Genomic DNA, 23,134 nt, shown 5'->3' with positions numbered 1-23,134 from the left:
GGAGAGGAGTCATAGGGGCAACGGAGCCAAGCTCTGCTCCGTAGAAATGGCCAGAACAAGAAAAGTCAACAGACACAGGTTGTGTCTTGGGAGTTTCAAGCTGGGCATCAGTCAAAGAAAGGTCACCAGGAAGTTAGTTGCCCAGAGAAGCAGCAGACTCTCCACCCAGGGAAGTTCTTGAGGGTCAGCTAGACAAGACCTCAGCTGACCCAATGTAATGTTGGTGACCATCAGATCTGGGCAGGAGGTTGGACTTCTGTGACCCGTGGAAGGATTTAATGGGCAACACCATCTATAACTGAAATTGGTTTGCCCTTTTGCTTGCAGGCTCGGCGGTGCCCATTAAATGCTGCTGTGCCACGGAAAGATTCCTCCTCGAGGCGTCACACAGACCTAGGCCTCCAGGGGCTTGTTGGCTAACCACAGAAACCGTAAGAGACACTTGTGTATGTATTCATAGCCTGGAACCAAATGCACTGTTACCAAAGGAGAAGCACCCGGCTGTACTCAGCTGCTGCTCATGAAATGCTTTCTGCACTCGCACCTTTGCTGGTTGAGGAGACTACCTGCTGAGTGCGAAGCTGGCGGTGGCTCTGGGGCAGGGTAATGGTGGCCAGCTGCAGCACCCCAGCACGGGGTGACCCAAGCACTGGGAAGCCTGGACCTTGCAGTGCTCTATCCCATAGCTGCGTGCAGCACTGCAGTAACCCATGTCCAGCAGCAGCACGTGACACACGCAGGACACTCTGTTCAAGGAAACCTTCTGGTTTCTGACTGTTTAATAACCCTCTTAGTTGTTTGAGTTCTTCCTCCACATTTAAGGAAAAGTTGCTGTTAGTGGCTGTACTAATTGCCAAGGCTTCATAAGCAACTCCCCCGGCTACTACAGCCCTTGGAGTCCAGAGGAATTGCTGGTGCTGGTTTAATGCTTGGGGAGCTCCTGGGTCAGGCTTCCGACACATTTTGCTGGAGGGAGATGATGCACACCCTGCTCAACCCTGCACAGGTCTTGCACGGCACAGAGGCTCCGCGGCACCCCCGGGGATAAAGCCACAACAACGGAAGTAAGTGGAAGGGTTGGAAAGAGTGGTAGCAAGTGAGGCATGGCAGGTGGTACCACCACTTTTTCAAAGATTCACGTACATTTTGAATTCGTTGCTCAGTCTGGCTTTGTTCAGAGGTCACTAGGAGCTGTGGTTTCATCCCACCTGTGGGAGCTGGGGCTGGCCTCAGCCATGTGGGCAGCTCCCCTCCTCCCCTGGTGAAGCAGAACCTCTCTGGTTTTGCAGAGACAGATAAGAGTCAAACAACTGCTTGGCACTGTGACATGCTCTCAGTGTGTCTGCACGGTCTAAACATCAACTGGGACTTCAAACCTAATTGCTTTCAGTGAGTTAAGGCCACACGTAGGGAGAAATGAGAAGTGCCCCAGGGAAGGATGAGGCATTACAAATGCTGCATCTGCTGCCAAGTGACTGTTTCCTCATTCGGAGAAGTATTCTGAATAACTCGTTCATGTCAGGACATTGCAGGGTTAGGCAACTCACAGGGGTATGGCCCTGCCTGGAACCAGTGCCGCATGAAAAGGCTTTCTAAGGAGCCCTGGTTGGCATGGACCTGCTCCAGCTGCCCGGGTGAGAGCATCTTGTGCTGCTGTGAAGGACAATGGCCTGGATGCTGCAAAGAGGGGTTGAGTATGCTGGTCTGGTTGCTTTTCAGGACAAATAGGCACAGATCCCTGCCCTCAGTCAGTCCCACAATACCAGGGAGACCACCACACACGACATCCAGATATCCAGGGGTGGGCCCAAAGACTTTGCACCCAGCATGTTTTAGATCTACTCCCATTCAGCGTAGGAGCTGATTCCCCAGGAACCTGCAAATCCTCCTTGTCTAGGAAGGTTCTCCCTTCCCACCACGTAGCAATTTCAGTCACGCTGCTGGCTGGCAGGAATGCAGCATGGCATAACCAGACCTATAGTCTGTAAACTGTACATCTGTATGTATATAGACACCCACACAGTCAGATGGGAGAAACTGTTACACCACCCCTGCAGAAAAGAAATGTTATTTGAAGACACTGGTGTGCAAATTTATTTTTTCACTTGGACATGCGCAAACAAACACATATCCTGTAGGTAGGAAAGTATTCTGTCATTATTTTCCTTGTTCTCTGAAGCTGGTTTTAATATATGGATAGACTGTTTCATCCCTGATTCAATATTTGTGCTATTGATTTCCTTGCTCATGCCATTTATTTTTTGCAGTCCTCTTTTGCTTTATTTTTCCTCGTACCTTTTCATACTGTTTGCTTTAGGTGTAGTCTGTGGAGATATGTCCACACTGCAATCAGCCAGTGTGGTCACACATGCACACTCGAAGCTAGTTCCTGGGTCAATGGCAGTAGGGTGAGTACAGCCCTGGAGTAACTGCACCCACCCTGTTGCACCCTTTCCAAGCACACACTGTGGGCTGCAGGACCACGCTTCAGAGGGTGGAGGGGTCCTTCTCCCCATCTCGAGTCTCTTGATGGGGTGGGACGAAGGTGCGAGGAGCAAGTTAGCAAGCTAGGGCTGTTCGGTGTAGGAAAGAGGCGGTGGTGGTTTGTAACAGGGGCTGAGAAGACCACGAGTTGCGTGGAGAAAGTAAGCTGGGGTAGCCGTTGACTGTCTCTCCTCCACCACAAGGACGGGGCACAAGGGAAGCTAGCAGTAGCTTCAAAGCCAGAGGATCTTCCTCATCCTACAGTGTGTCATTCAGCAGAGCTGAATGCTCTGCTGCCTGCAGGACGCAGCAGAGGCTGGTGGATTCCTTGGGTTCAAAAAGGTGGTAATTTAAAGGAAAAAAATAATAATTAAAAAAAAGAAGCTTCTGTGAGGAAGAAGTGGCAGGATGGAGATACTCTTCCGTTGCACAAAATTCTGAAGTATTGTTTTGCTGAGAAGTCATTTTATCTTGAGTCATTTTAGTTCAACATAAAAATCATCTCGGCACTGGAGCTTGCTAATTTCAGCATTTCTGGTGCAACAGTTGAACCAGAGTTGAGGGTCAAGCAGTCATAGCACTGAACTCCCAAGCTCAGCTTCCACACGTGTTGATTCCTATATCTGGACTGATTTTGTCTCTTGCATCTCAGCCAGGGAAGCGTAACAGGATCTTGAAAAATACCCAGGAAAGGTATTTTAATGTTGCAGCATTTTGGCTTGTTAAAGCAGCTCTGTATTTTTTCCAAGATGGCCTGGCCTAAACCCTCAATTTCCTATGATGACCACAGGACTTCTCTTTCAGATTTAACACCAGCCAGCAAGTGCCATGCAGCCGCTCGCTCACACATGCAGCCTGGTGCAGGATGGGGAGGAGAATCAGAAAAAGGTAAAAACCAGAAAAAAGTAAACCCCGTAGGTTCAAATAAGAATAGTTTAATAATTGAAATAAAGTTTTTAAAAAATTAATAACAACTATAATAATGAAGAGGAGAGGGAAAGAGAGGGGAAAAAAATCAAGTGATGCACAAAAACAATTGCCCACCACCCGCTGCCCAATGCCCAGAAGTGATCAGCAGCCCCCAGCCAGCACACACACGCACCAGTTTATATCCTGAGCGTGACGTTCTATGGTATGGAATATCCCTTTGGCTAGTTCGGGTCAGCTGTCCTGGCCATGCTCCCTCCCGGCGCTGGCAGGGCGTGGGAAACTGCGAAGTCCTTGACTTAGGGACACTGCTCAGCCACAACGGCATCATCCGTGTGTTACCAGTGTTACACTCATGCTAAATGTACAACGCAGATACTAAGAAGCAAATCAATTCTACCCCAGCCGAAACCAGGACACAGGGCAGTGAGAGTGCTACACGAGAACTTTTTGCTTGAGTAGCTATAAGCCTACATTTGGTGTATGTGCAGTTTTGGCCTCTGTTTTCTCTCTCTGCTTTTTTCAGGAGCAGACCCCTGGGTGGTGCTGGGTTGGGCACAGAGTGATGTGGTTTTCATTTCTTCTGGAGGTAAATGCCCAAAGCTGGTCACCTACATCCTTAACTTAGGTCCAAAAACCCTCTTTCAAGGTTCAGTGAGAAGGAAACAATGAACTACCGTAGACATTTTATAACATCAATCACGTCTCTGGTATTTGACTCTGGGAAACTCATTACCAGGTAGCTGGGGTCAGATGACTTGGAATCAGTTAAAATCTGGGCTTGGCCATTTTGCATCAACCCCTGATGTCCAATTGCCTGTCACAAGTTGGTTCATGTAAGACCAGGAGAGAAGCTGCCTCCTGGGAACATGGGATGCCCTCAGGGCATGGCTGACAGGCCACTGTCATGGCCCATGGTTGGTGCAGTGAGTGAGAAGTGATCAGATCAACACTCCTTTCAGAGTAAGAGCAGCACTGGCGTGTCAGGATCATTACGTGGACGAGACGTGTCTCACTACTAGGAAATTCCTAATGACTGGGATATAAGCTTAATGAAGTGATGGGCGGGGAGACACCAACATAGCACCCCAAATAAGGTCCAGCTCAAAAGACACGGACCGAATCCCTGGCTGATCTGTCTGCAGTTGTTTTTCTTTTTATTCCCCCAAGACTTCTCATCACTTTTCATTTCCTACGCTGTGATTCGCAAAGGACTCAACTTGTACTAGATGGTACATGCAGGAGCAGTCCTGCTGTGGTCAGTGGAAGGGACCTCCTTGCCGTGGTGCCCCTCAGGACCCAGACACGGGCTGTATGTAGCGTGTACCTTGGCGGATGCACCGCTCACCCCCATACCTCAGAGCAACTCCTCAGGGTGGCCGGGAGGATAAGTTCATCTTTCCAGAGTGCCAAAAAGGAAACCTTTGGTGCTTTTGATCTGTGCTTTGAGTGTTACTCTGATTGGACATAGAACAAACAGAAGTAACTTGAAGCCTTAGATGGTTATAACAAATGTAGAACCATACACTGCTATTATAAAAGGCAACTTCTCCATAACTAGACATGGTGTGGCAAGTAAATGATGTAAAACTAAGGACTGGGTTGCACTTCATGTCTTTCCTACTTGGTATTGGTATCTGTGGTCATGGTTTAGATGTCTAGACTTGTTTTTTCATTTTTGATACACAAAATAAACAAAACCTGAACAAAGGGCAAGCTTGTAAACAGGAGCAGCCACTGGAGAAAGATGATGGTGTTCATTTGCATTTTATTACCTGCTTATGACAGTTAGTAAGGTGACTTTCCTTATAGCAGATACATGCAGATAAGGCTGATAGCCTCTGGTATCTGGTTTTGCAAGCTGGGAAGTGAGTTGCTGAAGCTACTGGTAATAGGCTGGAAACGGCCTGTGAAAAATATATCATAGAATTATAGAACCATAGAACGGTTTGGGTTGGAAGGGACCTTAAAGATCATCTAGTTCCAGCCCCCTGCTATGGTCAGGGATACCTTCCACTAGCCCAGGTTGCTCAAAGCCCCATCCAGCCTGGCCTTGAACACTGCCAGGATGGGGCATCCACAATGTCATCTCCTGTTTCTGTTAATTAGAAGAGTATAATTTTATGAGATAGATTGAAGTGATTAACTGTTGTGTTAAGTGTTGTGACTGTTTGGGGAAAAAAAATCAAAAGGGCTGGTATTTTTCATAGCTTCACCAAGGAGGAGGAAAAGAAGTCATGCTGCTGAACCACAGCCAGCCACTCTGGCCAGCAAAGACAAAGGGAGATTTGCCTGTAGGAAGGACGGAAATCACCTGCTGACAACATGAAACCAGGTAAAACTATGCCTTTGAAAAATGTTCCTGCAGTTGAAGTTGAAATCTCTTTTCTCAGACCTTACGAAGAGCAGTCTCAGGCGGTATTACAAATACAAAGGTTCGATGTCCTCTCCCAGCAGGAAAAACTTGTATGAGCCAGGGGAGAAAGTTAGTGTAAGAGTGTTGTATCACATGCCAAGTTTAGTGCCGTTGAATCGAGGTACTACCAGTGCATAGAAAAAAATCATGGGAGCAGGGAAAACCAGTAGATGCACAAAGTGAAAGAACTGAAAGCTAGATGCTGTCTGCTGTAATAAACAAAAAATTCCTGTAACAGTCAAAAGGTCAACCACCTTCCAAGGTGGAGAAGGTTCATGGCAGAGCAGAACCCACACCCATTCAACTTCTACAATCCTTCCTTGAATTCTGATGTTCAAAGTGAGGGTCAGAACGTGCATGCAGTTGAAATCAGCCTTTTGCGAAACCCTATAGGACTGGAAATGTGAGTGTTCCTGGTGACTACATGCCCTGCTTCCACCACTGACCATCTGGCACGCACCTAACAAAATTTTTTCAGGAACGAAGTGTTACTGACATGAACCCGTTCCTGTTTGCGAAAATCTGTAAATTTTCCTGTAGAACTGCTGTGTCAACACAATTTAATCTGCCTCCAACCAAGCATGGAATGATATATATGCTGATAACAGGTTGGGACTGGATTAGAAGGCTACTGTCAGTGATTTCAGATGAAGTGGATTGCTCTGTTCCTGCAATTAAGTGGAAACCAGTAATATACATCATAAACGTTCAGATTGTATCTGTTATTGATTATGTTGTTGTACTGACATTCCACATATACTTTACTTCATCCCATGCTGTTTCTAAAGAAAAACGTCTTTCACCCTTTGGGAGGAAAGACATGCAGTGTAAAAGCAATGCTGAAAGGTAAATTGGGGTTACAGTGGGGTTTTTTCAGTAGTGAAATAGGTAATTGCCAGCACATTGTCTGATGCTGAATGGTGAGTGATGCTCTGTCTAAGAACGCTGGCGGTTTGGATGTTCCTACAGATGTCCCACAAGATTGTAGATGTGTACTGAACCCTCGGTGCCCTGTGATGCACTAGTGATGCTCTCAACTAAGGACACCCAACATACACCTGCTAGCGAGTAGTGACATGCTCAAAGGGAGGGATCTGCCAACTCAGCACCTAGCTTACGCTGACATTTCAGCACCAAATGAAACAGTCCTCCTGAAGTAAATACCTAGCTACCTGAGCTGATGGAGAGAAGTCAGTGCCTTTGAAGGCTTCCACAGGGAGATCTTGTTTAGGGAGATCCTACGTTTAGGTGTGCCCGCCTTGCAAACTGAATCCTGCCTTGCTGGACCCTGGGCTGCTGCCACGAAGGGAGGCATTGAGGCCTGAGGCTGCTCCCATGGCTGAGCTGCCACTTCACTTCTGGGTATGGGGGAACATGTTTGTATCTCTTTCTGGCCACTGTTCCCATGTCGCTGTTGGCCTGTGTGTGACCAGCTTTCCCCTCCATGGAATAGACTCATCTCCCCATCTTTGGTCACCCTGAGGACCAGCATGGGGAGGCACATGGGGTCCAGCCACCTCCTGGGCAGACGCCTTTGGTATAGCTGTCAGCGAAAAGCATCTGGCAGACAGCTCCTAATCCACTACTTTTCTTGATCCTCCTGGACATTTCTCCCGTTTCCCACCTGCCGGGCTATCTCCCTTGACATCTGCCTGATGCCATGGGGAGGGGACCAGTGCTAGAATCCTTGGGCTTTCCAACCCGTAAGTGTAAACACTGGATTTTGGCCCACAGCTTCAAATGCTTCTGTCCCAAACATGATGACAAAAATCTCATTAACTTCAAAGAGACAAGACCTAATGAGGAGGTCTGTTTTCCTAAAGACTAAATGTTTGTGGGCTGCCTTGTAAAGTTGGCCCTCGAGTTGCAGTCCCAGTAACCTGGGTGTCAGGGAATAGGTGCATTCTTGTTACTCATCTAGCCCGTGATTTTACTGTTTGTCAGTGTAGGGTCTGTCCACTTGTCATCTGATTGTGTAAATCCACCTTCCATGTAAGTCAGGATTTAAGTTTCGCTGTTTTTCAGGGTCTGACTATGTGCAGAGGGAGTTGTAGTCATTTGTGTGGGTTTTTTTTTTTTTTGCCACAGGAACTTCCTTTCTCTAAACACCACCCCTTTGGCAGTGGACCTGCTGACACCTCAGAGCCCGGCACTGATAAAAAGGGCAGCCCGTGTTCCTTCACCACACTCAGAAGCGAGTGGCAGAGGCTACTCAGGAGCTTGGAAGCTGCTGGCACTGCAGGCACCTCGGGTCGAAACGCTGACAAGAGCCATGAGCGGTAACGCTGGTGAGTTTTTAACACTCGGCACAATAACCTGTGTTAGATGTGCGGTTTGGCAGGTCTCTCGCAGGGAGGATGGCAGCTCTGGCAGAGGTGGGGGGGTTCTCACCCTTCTGACTGCCATAGGTGACACCTCGGAGAAAGGGGTTTCGATGCCACTGCTGCTCAGGGGCAATAGGTTTGCTCTGGCTGTGCAAGTTCTGGTTTTGACAGATCGGTAAACCAACTGAAAAATGCGACTCACTTTTCATCACTTTTCATCACTTTTCATCAGACTGTAGACATCAGGTTCTATTGGTGATAATGGGAAATAAACGCAGCTCTTTAAAACTTATTCCACGTTAAGGTGAAAGGAACTCTTTTTCTTTCAGTCTACTAAGTTGAGCAGGTTATTGCTTTTTAGTGATGGCTGGTACCATCTGACGGAAGTTTTGAAGTTAACTGAAAAGGGGACTTATTTGGACTTGAGCTCTGTCCTTTGGCCGTCCTGCCTGCCCTGTTGTCAGAAGATGCTGCACTACTTAGAAAGGTACCCAAGTCTCTCCTGTAGCAGCTGCTGAACCACCACCGCTGGCTGTGCTCCTGGGGCCAGCCCAGGCCCAGGGTGCCCCAAGCCCCCAGGTTGCAGCAGCTGCCTGTGGGCTGGCTGGTGCCTGCAGCAGGGCCAGGAGCAGGTCTCCGCAGCTATCGGGAGAGGAAGGGTGTCCTGACACTGCTTCAAGCCCCTCCATTTCACACTGCCGTATTCTGGGTGTGGATGAGACGTCTCTGGGATGTGAGAGAGTGCCTGGAGGTTGGGCAAGGATGGGAAGTAAATGCAGGAGTCCAAATTTAGCTTTCTCTTGCAACACTACAGTTCTCACCCCACTTCCCTCCTGTCCTTCTGAGCAGCCCTTATTACCACTGAAGCCAGGCATGCTATAAAAACTCTGCTCCATATTAATATATTTTTTAAAGCCTATCACCTCAACCTCATGGAAAAAAGGCCCCAGATCCTTACCAATGCAAAGTCCTCATGTCCCTATTTTTGTTCCAGGTGATCGCTGTGCTCTCAGAGCTCTGAACACCTCCCCAGGGGGACAGCAATGCGATGGCGCTGGTGGGTTAGTGCAGGAAGGAGCTCTACAGGAAATAAAACATAGCACTAGGAGATAAAAATAAAAATACTTCTTTAAAATTTCTTCTAAAATAGAAGTCTGGCAGCGTTCAGTGTTTGGGTTTGCTTCTGGCCTGCTCCAGAAGCGAGCACAGCTAGGGCTGCCCCTTGCAGCTTGAGCCTCTGTCCCTCGGTGGGTGTGTTCTTGGCGTGCTCAGCTCTGCTATAAATTGTTAATTCCCGTGTCGGCAAAGCAGAGTGCTTGCAGGCAGCCGGGCACAGGGCACCCAGGCACCCAACCCAGTGCCCCAGGCAGGAGGCAGAGCAGGAAGCCAGCGGCACGCAGGGGCTGCCCGGGGATGGGGGTGGCAGGCTGCGGCCAAGTCCCTTTGAATGCAGTGATGGGAAAGCCATCTTGCATGGAGCCAGCTTGCTCCGTGGCATTTCTTGGCTCAGGATACCGTGCCGGCTCTATCACAGGGTATCACGGGACTGTTTGCACAGGGATAAGTGCAGGGCAATCGGTAGGCAGTGCTGTGTGTGGACAGGTCTTTGGCACCAAGCTCTGCAATGTCAGGACACTTTCCAAGGCAGCTGTTTTTAGTGGCTTTTCTCTGTGCATCCTCAACATCAGTGATGACCAGAAACACAGGATGGAAATGCAGTCCCGAAGTTAGGAAATGCTGGAAGGATGGATTCCCCAGGACCCTTTTCCCTGAGCCATCCTATGCGTTCAACTTCCACATCCCTCCATAGCCCTTTCCCATCATCAGGGCTGTTTTCTGGTACCTTCTCAGCCCAGCTCCAGGGTTTACATAAGCAATAAGGTTGAGCAGCTTTGGAGACTGGAAATTTGTTAGTGCTAAGGAAGACAGGCTTGCCCTTCATCCTTTTCAAGAGGATTAAACAATATTAGCTGAAATTTTTGCACACACACCCCATTGTGCAAAACATCAGCCTGAGGTTGGTATCTGGCAGGCAGCAAGCAAACAAAAAGCACTCAAAAATGAAATCAGTTAACAAAAGATAACGATGGTCAGTTCTATTTCCTGTACGGTTTTTGTTATGTAAGTAAGATAAATATGGCTATATTTAATAATTATGATAAAGACATAAAGTTATAAATATATATTGATTATATATTTTATAATATGTATTATCTTTTAAAAGATATAAATTTTATCATTAAGATAAATATAGTTACTAAGAAGAAATACACAGATATAGTAACCTGGTGGGGATCCAGGGGTGTCAGTTCAGTTTACTCAAGGCTGTAGTCGCTGCTGGGTGCAGGTGATTTCAACCATCCCTGGATCTGGCCCTGCCTGTGGCACCTCTCATGCTACAGCAGCTGCCAGCAGATTTCAGCCTCTTTGATGTTAGGCTTTTGTTGATACGCCGGTTAGCGTGGTTGCCTGGTGCCATGTGAGTCTGTCAAGACCTTTGGTGAATTAATCCCCTCAGCCATTATGCCTTTGACTGGCCGATTTCTGTTACCATAAGCCGTTTTACATTTCCTGCCTCTCCCATGTCTTCGTCTGAATCACTCATGAGGCAAGTGCTTTTGAGGTATTGTTACTCCCTACTGTTCATATAGAATTTATCCTTCAAGGATATTTAGTGGGCAGGTACAAGACAGGTCGAACCCTTCCAAAGGAGTATAGCTCAGCCGCGTTCTGGCATGCTCCAGCTCTCCCTGTCACACCTGGGCAGCCTGCCAAAGCCTGACGTAGTGACCCCCAGATCCCCGTCTTCATGGAAAGCTGAGGGCTTTCCCTTTGCTCAGGTGTATCACCGGGTTGCACCTCTCAGAGCTCCACTCCTGTGCCGCAGCCCCGAGCTGTGAGCCGCTGCGCACGGAGGTGCTGAGGCTCTTCCGAGCCCTGCTCCCATCCGGAGTTGCAGGAGCAGAGAGCAGCCTAGGAGACAGCGGCTTTAAATGCCATGTCCTACCAAATCAGCTGCTGTCTTGGGAATGAATGGGAGCGAGGCACCTGCAGGGACTCCCGCTGGAGTCCAAAACCCTGCTGAGGTCAAACGGCAGCAGCACCAGCGGGCACGGAGGGAGGCATCGCTCCACGGTGAGCGTGCTGCAGCAGCCCGCCCGGAGCAGGGACAAGCGCCTGCCTTGCCCTCCGAGGCAGCCCGGGGCTGCTGCCACATGTCCCTGCCTGCCTGCTGTACCACCCAGGGAGGCTGAGGGATGCTTGGCCTCTGAGTGTTTCTTTTATATCATGTTATGTCATGTTATAACATATCATATGTCATGTCATGTCATAGTAAATTTATTATAGTCTATTTATTGTATTACACAATATGATATTATACTATACTTTATAGTGCTCTTCCCCCCCGCCCCCCCCCCCCCCCCCCCCCCCCCCATTTAGCATTCCCCTGAACAGGCAGCATCTCAGCAACACAGCTGGCTCCCAGCCCCAGACCTTCCTTTGGTTACTTGGGTTGTAGGAGAAACCAAGTCCTTGGCAAAAAAGATACATCAACAAAACCTTGCACAGGTTTATGTATGCAGACTTCTGTAAGAGGTTGGTCAGTGATTATCGTGATATTTTTGGGGACTAATCTTTGAAGGGGAAATATGAAGAATGAGGTTCAGTGTCCTGAAGAGCCCCATTTCGCAGGCCCTTGGCAGCCCAGAGGGACTGGGGGACTCGGCACCTGAGGGGAGCCAAGTTTTGGCATATTCGATTTATTCCCGGCTTGACTGCACGAGCTATGTTTTGTAAGGAGCAATTAAAGCTACTGTTAATTATTATTTGAAAATCACAAAGAAGGTGTTCAATGCTAATATAAGGTTTGACCAGAGGGGAATACACTGAGATAAAAGTCCCAACGGTGAGGTTGAATTTCTAAGCTGCCCTCTGCTAGCTGGGAGCTGCCTGGGAGCACGATGTCTGAGTGTACCTTGGCAAGCAGTGCTTCCATCACCTGTCTGTACTACTACTACTTCTACTTGTTTTAATACCAGCAGTAACAAAGAACCATTTGTAATACTCAGAGCTGATGCTCCATGCGTTTGGTGTGGCCCAGACGTGCGGCAAACAGGAGTTGCTCTCGTAGCTTTGGCTTTAACAAGGTGCCACAGCAAAGCAGCTGAGCAGACGGGGACAAGGAGGAGAGGGCTCAGGGACACGGCAGGACCATAGGCATTGCCCACAGGGATGCTGAGGCGGTCAGGACCTTTGGCGGGCTCCTATGTGTGATGTTGGGGGGAGCGCGGCTGCCTCGCAGCAGCTGCAGTCATGGAATACAGATGCACTGTCCCCACTGCACTTGAGAGGGGGAAGCGAGACTTTCGCTATTACAACAAAACGTGGAGTTGTGCCATCTTCCTGGCCCACGGTGGGCTGTGGAGCTGGCTCACGGCAGCTGGCCAGCTGGCAGCGTGCAAGGATAGCCCAGCAGACACGGACTGCCAGGCCGGTGAGATCCTTTTTGCAGCCTTTTGGCTGCTGTGGAAGCAGCCCCAAGGGCATGCACGCAGGGGTGCTGGGGGGCTGGCTGGGTGCCTGGCTGCGGCAGGGGCAGAAAGCCTTACATCGCTTCCAGCTCCCCCAGGCCGCTTGTTCCCTGTCACCCAGGGCCACCTCAGAGGCCAGACATCCCTCAAGACTCCCTGAGCTGGGAGGGAGGGAGGCGGAGGCACGCTGCAGCTGCCCGGGACCAAGCAGTCGGAGGGCAAGGCAGGCGCTCATCCCTGCTCGGGGCGGGTTGCTGCCGGCCTCTGCAACCCATCCCAGCAACATGACTCTCTATCTCTTTGTACATATGCTGAGTATTTGTATATGATATGATACTACATTATATATTATATGTTATATATTCTATGTAGTAGTATATATTATTATTTATAATGTAATATAATGTTGTTATATGATACAATACAATATGCTACTATACGATACTTTACGTTTTATATATCTACATAAACCATTGCACCATCCATTAGCTGTGGTGATCCTCAATCCTGTGGTGATTCCTTGTGCTAGATCACTGGACACTTAGATGTTTTGATAATTCACAGGATTCCATTAAGAGGAAAACTGTATTTACTGAGCAATTTACCATCAATCTCTCTCTTTTTCTTTTCTTTCTCCGTTTCTGCTAATGGCTTTGCAGAGACCAGTCTGGCAGTCACTGGGATTGACTTTCTCAAGAGCCAGAACTCCTGCCTGCACCACACGGATGCGTACAACATCAAGAACCTGGTGGTGCGACGGGGGCAGGCCTTCCAGCTGCAGGTCAGCTTCAACAGGGCACCCAGGACAACCGACAAGCTCTCCGTGCGTTTTGGCTTTGGTAAGCAGGTCCCCCCTCTGCGGCCATCGGACACAGCGGGAGAGCCCCAGCTGCCTCTGGCTGCCCGTCCCTGTGGCACCGCAGTCACTGCAGACTCGGGCAGCCCTCCCGCATCTTGTGCTGGGTTTGTTTCTAGGCGAAAAGCCAATGAAAGTCAGGGGGACCCTGATGTCACTGAACCCGAAGTGGGAGCAGGATCCCAACGAGTGGCGAATCTCCATCATCAGGAGCAGTGGCAAAGAGGTAGAGCGCGTGGGCGGTGCTCCTGCATGGAGGGCAGTAATGCCAAGCCCATCGGGAGCTACAGAGCAAATCCTCATACCCCTGTCCTGCTTTCCTGTAGCCCTGTAATCTTAGGTGGGCAGAAGCCTTGCCCTGTTTCATTCATTGTTCCTGCCCTGCGCATGCAGGATGTGCCCCATGCTGCCGCCGCCTTCTCCTCCCTCCCTGCAAGGCCCCCCACGGCCACCACGTTCGGCACTCGTGTCGGTCGGTCGCGTGGAGCAGTGCTTCTGCCGTGCCTGTGGCCGTGGTGGAGGGTCCATTGTGCCATCTCTCCTTGTCACCTCCCCAGTGCCTGCTGTCTATCACCAGCTCGCCCAAGGCCCTGGTGGGAAAATACATCCTGAACGTGAAGGCTGGGACTAGCATTTACGAGCCTGAGAACAGTGCTATCTACCTTTTATTCAATCCCTGGTGCAAAGGTGAGTGGTCCCGCAACTGGCGGTGATAATTACTGCTGCTAGGGATTGTCCCTGGGGGGGCTTTTCCTCACATTTTTCCTCCTCGCTTTCCCACATACATTGCTTTTTCCCCATAAAACATCTCAGCAGCATCCTCACAGAGCCTGTGGGAAGCTGGGCAGTAGCAATGAGCCAGCTCCTCACTGGGGGGTCCCCAGTGCCAGGTTCAGGGGCATCTCTGTGCCACCCCTCTCTGTTTCCCTGTGCCACCATAAAGGTTAACTGAGAGGACTGAGTTGACTTTAAATCCAGGTAAAAAAATAACAAGACAAAACCCCCGTGTGTTGTTGGTTGGCATCAGCACCGCAGCTCTCTCTGTTGTCTGTCTAGTCCACTGAAGTGTTTGCTCAGAAAGAAGCATTTTGCTAAAATAAAACAGTGGTCATGTAGTGATAGACCCACAGGAGTAAAGGAAAGGTTAGTCTTGCAGGAAATTCTTCCAAAATGCGAGTGCTGCATGGTCGTCATTTGATGTGAATGTTACAGCCCACCAGCTCCCCAAGTTTAGCTTTCCAAGGAAAACTTCATATAGTGTGTGTGCAAATGACCTAACATCTGAGAGGGGTTTTTTTGCTCCAGATGATGTCGTCTTCCTGGCTGATGAGGCGCAGAGAAAGGAATATGTGCTCAACGATACAGGCTACATCTATGTCGGCTCTGCATACAACATATACGGTAGACCCTGGAATTTTGGGCAGGTAAAACACAGTTGTCTTGTTGGCATTACCCTTATTTGCTCTTTCTCCCTTAGGTATTCATTTCAATGAATCAGACCTATAAACAGTTCAAAACTGTGAGCGGCTCAAAGCGCTTGAATAATCCCACCACTTCACTGGGAGGGCTCACTGCTTAGAGTAATCTGTGTGCTTGAGTGTTTTCCGCAGCCACAGCTGGAGAACGGGTTTTAACGGCAGGTTTATAGTCGGACCATGAGACCCCTGGCAAAGGGCATGGAAACTGGGGACAGAGCATTTCTGGTTGAAAAAATTCCCCTAAGGAGTCCTCTCCACTCTCATGCAACACAGTAGCTGTTGGTAACCACAGCTCATGAGCCGTGGAGAGGGCTGATGGGGAAAAAAGTCTGATTGTTTACCTGTTGCATCATGATTGGGAAAAAATAGGGGAAAAGCACCGGCAGAGGCTGTCATTGTTCAAGTGGTGCCTTCACCGATTACGAGGTGAACTGTTGGGTGCAGGACACAATCAGCCCTTCTTCTCAGGAAGGGTGCTCCTCGATGCTGCCTCCCGGATAACTCCAGTGGCGTGGCACAGCAAACTCGCTCGGGCTAGAGATAAGAGATGGATGCCAGGCCAGGTTTATTTACACTCCATAGAAAGCACACGGGCACCCAAGTGGAGCATCCTACACCCTACCCAGACAGACTTCCACACCAAAATTGTTGGAACCTGGGGTTTTTTTCCTTTTTTTTCTTTTCTTTTTTTTTTTTTTTTTGTTTCGTTCGTTTTGTTTTATAAGTCTGTGATTTCAAGCTGCAGAATGCAGATGGCCCAGAAATAGTGTTCACGCTGATGCCGTCTCCCCGAAGGGGCTAGAGGGCATTGTCCATAGAGCTGTTCCTACCCTTACATTTATTCTGCTGTTGAGCAGTGAGAATTGATATTGATATTCTGCCAAGCTTCATTGAATCGGATGTTCGACATCTCTGTATACTGGACTTCAGGGAGCTTTATCAGCAATTGCTAATTAGGAGTCTTTTGCTGTAATAATCTGCATTTATGTACTCTTTTTCCCCTGGGGTTCATTTTGTAGCTATGTCAATAGGCTGGATATCTGTAGTGCTCTTAAGTTTTCATTAGACTTGTGAACAATTTGCAGGGCTGTAGAGGAGATGATGTTGGCAACTTAGGACTATGCACCAGGAGTAGAGATCGCTGGGTCAGGTTCCAACTGTGTCTACAAGACACATGGGACAGGCTTTTGTCTTCCAAGCTGGGGTTTCATTTAAGCCTCTCTTTGGAGAGAACAGTTTTGGGAAGCCCCATAGGCTTGAAATTCATTATCATAAAGGAAGTTCAGAAGTTAGAACTAGTCAGTTTCCTCCATGTACTTAGACAGACTTTGTAGTGATTGAGCAGATTCTGTTTTAGACTGGCATATAAAAAAGTCTCCACTTCCTCTCCAAAACAGTTTGAGGACTTCATCTTGGATGCCTGCATGTATCTGCTGGACAAAAGCAAACTCAAGCTGAGCTACAGAAGGGATCCTGTGCTTGTGTCCAGAGCCATGTCTGCTTTGGTATGCCTCTCTGAGAACTGCTTTGCACCTCCAGCTTTCCCTCCTCCTTCTTACTTGCTCTTCTTTCCCTGGCGCCTTGAACACCATTTCAGGATGCATCTGAAATGGGTTCCTTCGGGAAAACACAAGGAAAGAGCCAGAGGCATTTTGGGTGGAGGGAAGAGGCAAGTGAGATACAGCATTTCCCCATCTCCAAAGCCTGCAGCTGCCCCAGTGGCTGTGCTTCCTCAGCAGCTGTGCTGGCAGGGCCAGCACAAGGGTTGCGTTCTGGGGGGCAAGTGCTCTCTGCGGTGGGGACCCTTCTTGGAGCCCTGGGGTTTAAGATACAGGATGCAGAGTGCATTTTGGCTGCCCCCGAGCAGCCGTGCCACCTCCCTCAAGATATCCAGGTGGAGGGTTTCCAACCAGGGGAGCCCCCAGCCGGCACCGGTGGCCTCGCTGGGTGCCACAGGGCTGTGGAGCACCTGGGGAGCCACAGGGTGGGCAGAGACCTTGGGCTTTAAGCCTTATTCAGCCTCACCCCTGTGTTTTTCTCCTTTGCATGTGTGTGGCCACAGGTTAACGCCAATGATGACAGCGGTGTCCTGCTGGGGAACTGGTCAGGGAATTACAGCCACGGGACCTCCCCTATGGATTGGATTGGGAGCGTCTCAATTCTGCAGGACTATTACAGAACGAAGAAGCCAGTCTGTTACGGACAATGTTGGGTCTTTTCAGGAGTCCTCACTACAGGTAAACAGTGAAGCATCTCCCTTCTTTGCTGTTCTAATTACTATGCTAATAAGGCAAATTACCATGCCTCTGAACGTCAGATGTGGCAGGGTTTGTCACCTAAGGAGAGGCTGAGGGAGCTGGGACAGCTCAGCCTGGAGAAGGGAACGCTCAGGGGGTCTTATCCATGTGTATAAACAGCTGACAGGAGGGAGTGGGGCAAACAGCCAGGCTCTTCCCAGTGATTCCCCGTGACAGGACCAAAGGTTACGGGCACAAGCTGAAACACAAGAGGTTCTGTCTGAGCATGGGAAAAAAGTTTTTTTCACTGTGAGGGTGACCGAGCAGTGGCACAGGTTGCCCAGAGGGGTTGTACAGTCTCCATCCTTGGAGATATTCAAAAGCTGTCTGGACATGGTCCCAGGCGCCTGCTCTGGAGGACCTCGGGCGGGCAGAGGGGTCGGATGAGGTGATCCCCAGAGGTGAGTGATTTTGTGACCCTGTGTTTTGTCTGTCTGCGCTGCAGTCATGCGTTGCTTGGGAATTCCGTCCCGCTGTGTGAGTAACTTCAACTCAGCACATGATACAGAGGAGAACCTGAGAGTTGACGTTTACCTGAATGAACTCGGAGAAAAGCTAGAGAATAAATCCTTCGACTCTGTCTGGTACTGCCAAAGGGGACCAATGCTTTCTAACCCCCAGCACCACCCTGCAGCACTGCATTTCCCAGCCCCAGTAACTCCTTTGAGAATTTCCCTCCTGCTTTGGGTTTGCTACCCAGGAGAGGGAGAGAAAGCCTGGGGTTTCACAGTGTTACATGCAAATCCTCACTAAACCTGCCCTTACTTAAGGGTTAAGGGAGGAGATCACAACTCCTCTGGCTGTAACAGCTCACTCCTTTTCTTTCCAACCCAAACGAACACAGGAACTTCCACGTGTGGAATGACGTCTGGATGAAGAGGCCAGACCTGCCAGTGGGGTTTGATGGCTGGCAAGCAATTGATTCAACCCCTCAGGAGAAAAGTCAAGGTAGGGTTTGCCTAAAAAGGCTCTTCTGCAACTCCCGAGGGAGGCAGGGACATTTTGTATGGAAACCATGGTCCCCAGTCAGCAAAGCATGCGTTCCCCATGTCACTTGGGCAGTGACATCCTAATGCCGGAGGTCTCGCTCCTGACATTTCAGCCCAGATTTACTACTAAGAGTCAACTGCCAAGACCAGGATTCCTGCTTGGGTGGGTCTGAGGGTGGAACAAAAATTGGAGGCTCTGCTCATATTTGAAAAAGCAAATTATGTTGAATATGCTTTCTAGGTATATTCCAGTGTGGTCCATGCCCGCTGAAGGCTATCCGAGAAGGGGATGTGTATTTGCCCTTCGACAGCAAGTTTGTGTTTGCGGAGGTGAATGCTGACAAAGTCTACTGGGTTGTCAGGAAGGTGAATGGCAAGGAGAAGTACACCAAGATGGGCGTGGAGACCCAGTGCATCGGCTTGAACATCAGCACAAAAGCCGTGGGGCAGAACACGCGGGAAGACATAACGGCGCAGTACAAGTTCCCTGAAGGTGACTGCCCCCATCCTCTAAAGCAGTACCAAAGAGGAGACCCGTGGCCGTGTAGATCACCCCACAACGGGTGTTTTCTCCAGCAGATGCAGGGGCCAACCCGGTGTAAGGCCGGGAGGCAGCGCTGCTCCCGGGCGTCTTCACGCCCGCAGTGACACCTATGGGCTGCTCCTTAGGGACAGATGCAAGCAAGCTTGCAGGCAGTGAAAGGAATGGGCTGAGTGACCAACCTAGTGGTCAGGCTCACCATTGCTTCATTTCCTCATCGTTTTTATCTTTCTGTTCCCCAGACCAAATTTGAAACACAAAAACCCCCACATTCCCTCCCCACGGTTCTCAGGTCAAGCCATGTTGTGCTAGACTGTTAAAACTCTTCCCAGTGAGGAGTGGGAGAATTTAAGATCATCCATCCTCCAAAAGTGTCTCCTTCAGGAAATTCTTCCAGTCCAAACTGTGCAGTTAGATCTGGTGGTAACATAAACCAAGAGGGTCTCCTCAGCAGGGGCTGGAAGTGTCCTGACAGCCTCTCTGCTCAGAAGCAGAAGCATAAATAAGGCGAAGGTGGCTCTGGGTGATGAGACTGAGATCACAGCTGTCACCCATCTTTTTTCTTCATCTAGGCTCCAAAGAGGAAAGGCAGGCCATGCAGAGAGCTACCTCCTTCATACAGCCTTCAGGAATGACACCTCGCGCACGCTTTGGTTCACCTATGCGCATGGCTAACAGCACGGACTCCAGGCCTGAGGTCCTGCAGGAGGCAGTCTCCAAGACTGGGATCCAGCTTGAGATAATCCATAAAGAGGCTTTGTATCCTGGCAATCCCCTTGAACTGGCTGTCACCGTGAAGACCTCTACTCCTGGGAGCTGGACCATCAATCTTACCAGCTCCTGCCAGCTGCAGTCCTATACTGGGAAAGTTCAGGCTAAACTTGGACATATCAAGGAGACCGTCAAGCTTGAAGGCAAATCTGGTAGGCACGGAAAGCTTGCTGCGTGCTGTGGGCTATTCACGGTGGCGCTCGGGGGGTCACCCAAGCTGGTTCATAATGACTCCGCTATAGGTCAGTGCATGGCACCGTATGGCACAAGGAGCAGAAACTGCCTGCCCCGCCTGCCTCTCCTGTTACTGCATCTGGGACCTCAGCTATAGGCTGGGATCCCACCACAGCAGGGAGCAAAGCGTGAAGGCCCTGGCCCCGCTGCAGCTTCAGCGAGGTGGTCAGCAATGCAGCGGTGTGGGCAGACAGACATTTGTATGGTGTGAGCAAGGTGTGCTGGAGCATCTCCCTCCCATCCTCACTGCCTAAGCATCAGGGAGGCCACCACAGGCTTTGGGTGCACTTGCGTGGGTCAGATCCCTCACAGGATTTAGGTGGCTGGAAACGTCAGCTTTTTTCCATTCTTGTGCTTGCCACTCTAATGGTGATCAGCTGGTGGTGATGCTGTGAGCGTCATTTTCTGAATTCTTCACCCAAGCAGGTTTCAGCCTTGCGGCTGCCTGCCTGGCTGACCCCAAGAGCTGTTCGCTGTTTGTTGCACATCTTTGAGCAACCTGTTGAGCAACCTGGGTTGCATGTCTGATCCCCGGCAATGTGACTGAAATCTGCTAAACAAGAGACTAAGGAGTGATGAATAATTAATAGCACTTGCTCATCCCAAGTGTGAGACACTCCTGCAAAAAAAATCTTTGCTCCTGGTGATTGCTGAGTGTTTTCACACATATACTGTGGCTGTAAAAATGCAGCAGGGTAGGACACAAAGGTAGCTACATACATTTAGGGATAAGGGCAGGCTTTCTTTTTCCTTTATTCCCAGAAGCAAGGAAGCCTTGCAGTTAAAGCAATGTTCAGGCTCCAGTGCTGCTGACTCCAGGGCTTTTCCGAGCCGCTGGAAGTCTGTGCAGGCAATTAAAGACAAAATCTGATGTGAAAGGAAAGCTGCTAATTTTATAGCAAGCAGTGCCTCAGAGAAACCCCAGGGGACGTGGGTTTAAACGTACCCAACCTCACGCTCCTCTGCCTCCTCCCGAGTGCTGGGGCAGCCAGGAACGAGGGCTGCTGAGATGCTGGATGTGAGCCTGAGCTTGGTGGGGAGATGCTGTGGGCTCAGCCACCCTTCTCATGGGCTGCGTGTGTCAGGTACCACCCACCCAGCCAGGGCTTCACCCACAGGGACACAGCCCTGAAGGACCCCTGGGTCTAGCTGAAAGCGGGGTGGTCTCTGCAAATACATCTCATCCTGCACCCTGGGACACCATCCACCAGAGCTGACTTTGCCACATGCCTGGGCATGTGATGAATCATAGAATTGTTTAGGTTGGAAAAGACCTTTATTATCATTGATTCCAACTGTTAACCCAGCACTGCCAAGTCCACCACTAAACCATATCCCTAAGCACCGTGTCTACAGGTCTAAACACCTCCAGGGATGGTGATGCCACCACCTCCCTGCGCAGCCTGTTCCAACGCTTGACCACCCTTTCAGTGAGTAAATGTTTCTTAGTATCTGATCTAAACCTCCTCTGGTGCAACTTGAGGCCATTTCCCTTTGCTTTTCCTTCCTGTTGCTTGTTATCTCGGAGAAGAGACTTACCATGTAGCACAGATGAAGCAGCGAGTTGCGTTTTCTCTTCTGCAGAGATGCAGGTCCCTCTGAAAATTATGGCCGACGCATACATGAAGACACTGGCCTCAGTGGAAGATGAAGCACTCATCCACGTCACCGCCATTGCCGAGGTCCAGGGGACAGATGACAAGCTCACCAAGGAGACGACAATGAGCTTCGAGTACCCCCCCATCACCGTCCAGGTGCGGTAGCTGCCAGCCTGGCTCCTCAGGGACAAGGGTTAAAGCCCTGCTCACTGTAACACCGTGGTGGTGTTAGCATTCCCAGTGGCATCTCCGGAACAGCTGCCTCCTGGGATGCTCAGTCCTTGGCATTTTATTTGGCTGTTCAGCCTTTATTTGAAGGTTGAAAGCAGCCATGAGATGAAGAGTGGCCCATCTCAAACGGGCAGGCAGGGGCTGCTGGCGGGAAGGGGATGGAATAGGACAGTTTGTACAGGGCCCATCTCTGATCCCGCAGCTCTGTCTCCTGAAGGAAAAACAAGTTGAGAAACCAGAGGGAAGAGCTGGGAAAACAGGCAGTGTGTCAGAGCACACAGTGCTGCAGGAGGGTGGAAAGGATACGAGGGGTTTGTCCCCTACCGTGCTGGTGGTGAGGAGCAAACCTGCAGCAGCTCCAGCATCTTTATTACCCCTCTGATCCCCAATATTTGGGTTTGTTTCTGTCTTTCTTCCTCTGCCAGATGCCAGAAACAGCCAAACTGAACAAGGAGTTCACCTGTGCCTTCATCTTCAAGAACGAGCTGAATACTGCCCTGGACAACTGCAAACTGCTGGTGGAGGGCCTGGGCCTGTTTAAGATGGCAACGTTTGATGAGGGGTAAGGAGACGAGCCCGGTATGAAATGAGCATGGCAGGACTCTGCTTTGTTTCTTTTTTTTTTTCTTTTTTTTTTTTTCATTTCTCTTGAAGAAGCAGTTAGGGGATTTGGAGTAAGGGGGCCCTTTGCAAGCTGTTTGAAACCGTGCCACATTTGGGCACAGTCCACGCAGCAGAAAGACCTATGCAGAGGTTTGTATGCTCAGGGCATTCAGGCACGACAGGGACTCTCCCTGCGCTCCTTGCTGCGATGCCAGGTGCTGCCCAGCCAGTGTGAACACAGCTGCTTCCTTCAGAACCAAATTCAGTGTTTCAGCAATACCAGGAGGTCTGGGGAAGGTCCTCAGGACCACCGGCCGGCACCACCATGCCGAACCCCACTTGCTGCACTTTGGTCACAGGAGAAGGGAAACACCCACCCTAAACAGAGGCAGCAGCTATTTCTTTAAGCGAAATGATTTGAAAGTGGCAAAAAGAACCGTAACTCATGCGAGGACTATTTGTGTTTCCTTTGCCCTTAGGGATGTAAAGCCTGGTAGGATCATTAAGTCTCAAATAATATGCACTCCAACAAGACTAGGAGAGAAGAAAATAGTAGCCAAGCTGACCTCGACCCAGATCAAAGGGATCTCTACAGAGAGGGCCATCACCATCACCGAGTAGGATCAGTGCCGCGGCGGGGCGTAAACAGCGGCCTTACTAAACATGTAGCACCATTGCTGTCCTGGGCACTTCTTGCCTCCTCGATTGCTACAGTACTCTCGAAGAGGAAAAATCCCATTAGGCCAAGGGAAATAGAATGACTTAAAGGACACCGTTGTGTTGACTGCAGTTAATTGTGATTCAATAAAAATTGTTGAAATGGACTGTGTGATTTGGTTGTATGATATCACCA

General features: G+C 49.7%; 1 protein-coding gene across 2 annotated transcripts; it reads left to right on the top strand.

Moving 5' to 3' along the window:
• The first annotated feature begins 465 nt into the window (after positions 1-465).
• Positions 466-23,105, top strand: TGM4 (transglutaminase 4). Of its 2 annotated transcripts, none has more exons than XM_014283165.3 (17): positions 466-1,064; positions 3,289-4,000; positions 5,622-5,746; positions 7,916-8,115; positions 13,343-13,522; positions 13,659-13,765; positions 14,097-14,226; positions 14,845-14,963; positions 16,415-16,522; positions 17,080-17,254; positions 17,760-17,898; positions 18,159-18,262; positions 18,545-18,796; positions 19,417-19,767; positions 21,434-21,603; positions 22,104-22,240; positions 22,761-23,105. In XM_014283165.3, exons 4-17 carry the CDS (start codon positions 8,100-8,102, stop codon positions 22,900-22,902), a joined length of 2,130 nt encoding a protein of 709 aa, XP_014138640.1. In that variant the 5' UTR covers positions 466-1,064; positions 3,289-4,000; positions 5,622-5,746; positions 7,916-8,099; the 3' UTR covers positions 22,903-23,105. The 2 variants fall into 2 exon arrangements, with proteins under 2 accessions (XP_014138640.1, XP_055565383.1); XM_055709408.1 differs by lacking the exon at positions 466-1,064 and adding an exon at positions 1,126-2,408.
• Positions 23,106-23,134: the final 29 nt, after the last annotated feature.

The sequence above is a fragment of the Falco cherrug genome, chromosome 4, assembly GCF_023634085.1.
Source record: "Falco cherrug isolate bFalChe1 chromosome 4, bFalChe1.pri, whole genome shotgun sequence".
Classification (NCBI taxonomy): Eukaryota; Metazoa; Chordata; class Aves; order Falconiformes; family Falconidae; genus Falco; species Falco cherrug.
The sequence above is the reverse complement of the archived record's forward strand: the minus strand, read 5'-3'. Positions and strand labels throughout refer to the sequence as shown.

What these genes read in the sequence shown, in the direction of transcription:
- TGM4 (XM_014283165.3), top strand. An exon ending in CTCCGTGCGTTTTGGCTTTG is followed by an intron (nt 13,523 to 13,658) that starts GTAAGCAGGTCC and finishes GTTTGTTTCTAG; the next exon opens with GCGAAAAGCCAATGAAAGTC. An exon ending in TCAGGAGCAGTGGCAAAGAG is followed by an intron (nt 13,766 to 14,096) that starts GTAGAGCGCGTG and finishes TCACCTCCCCAG; the next exon opens with TGCCTGCTGTCTATCACCAG.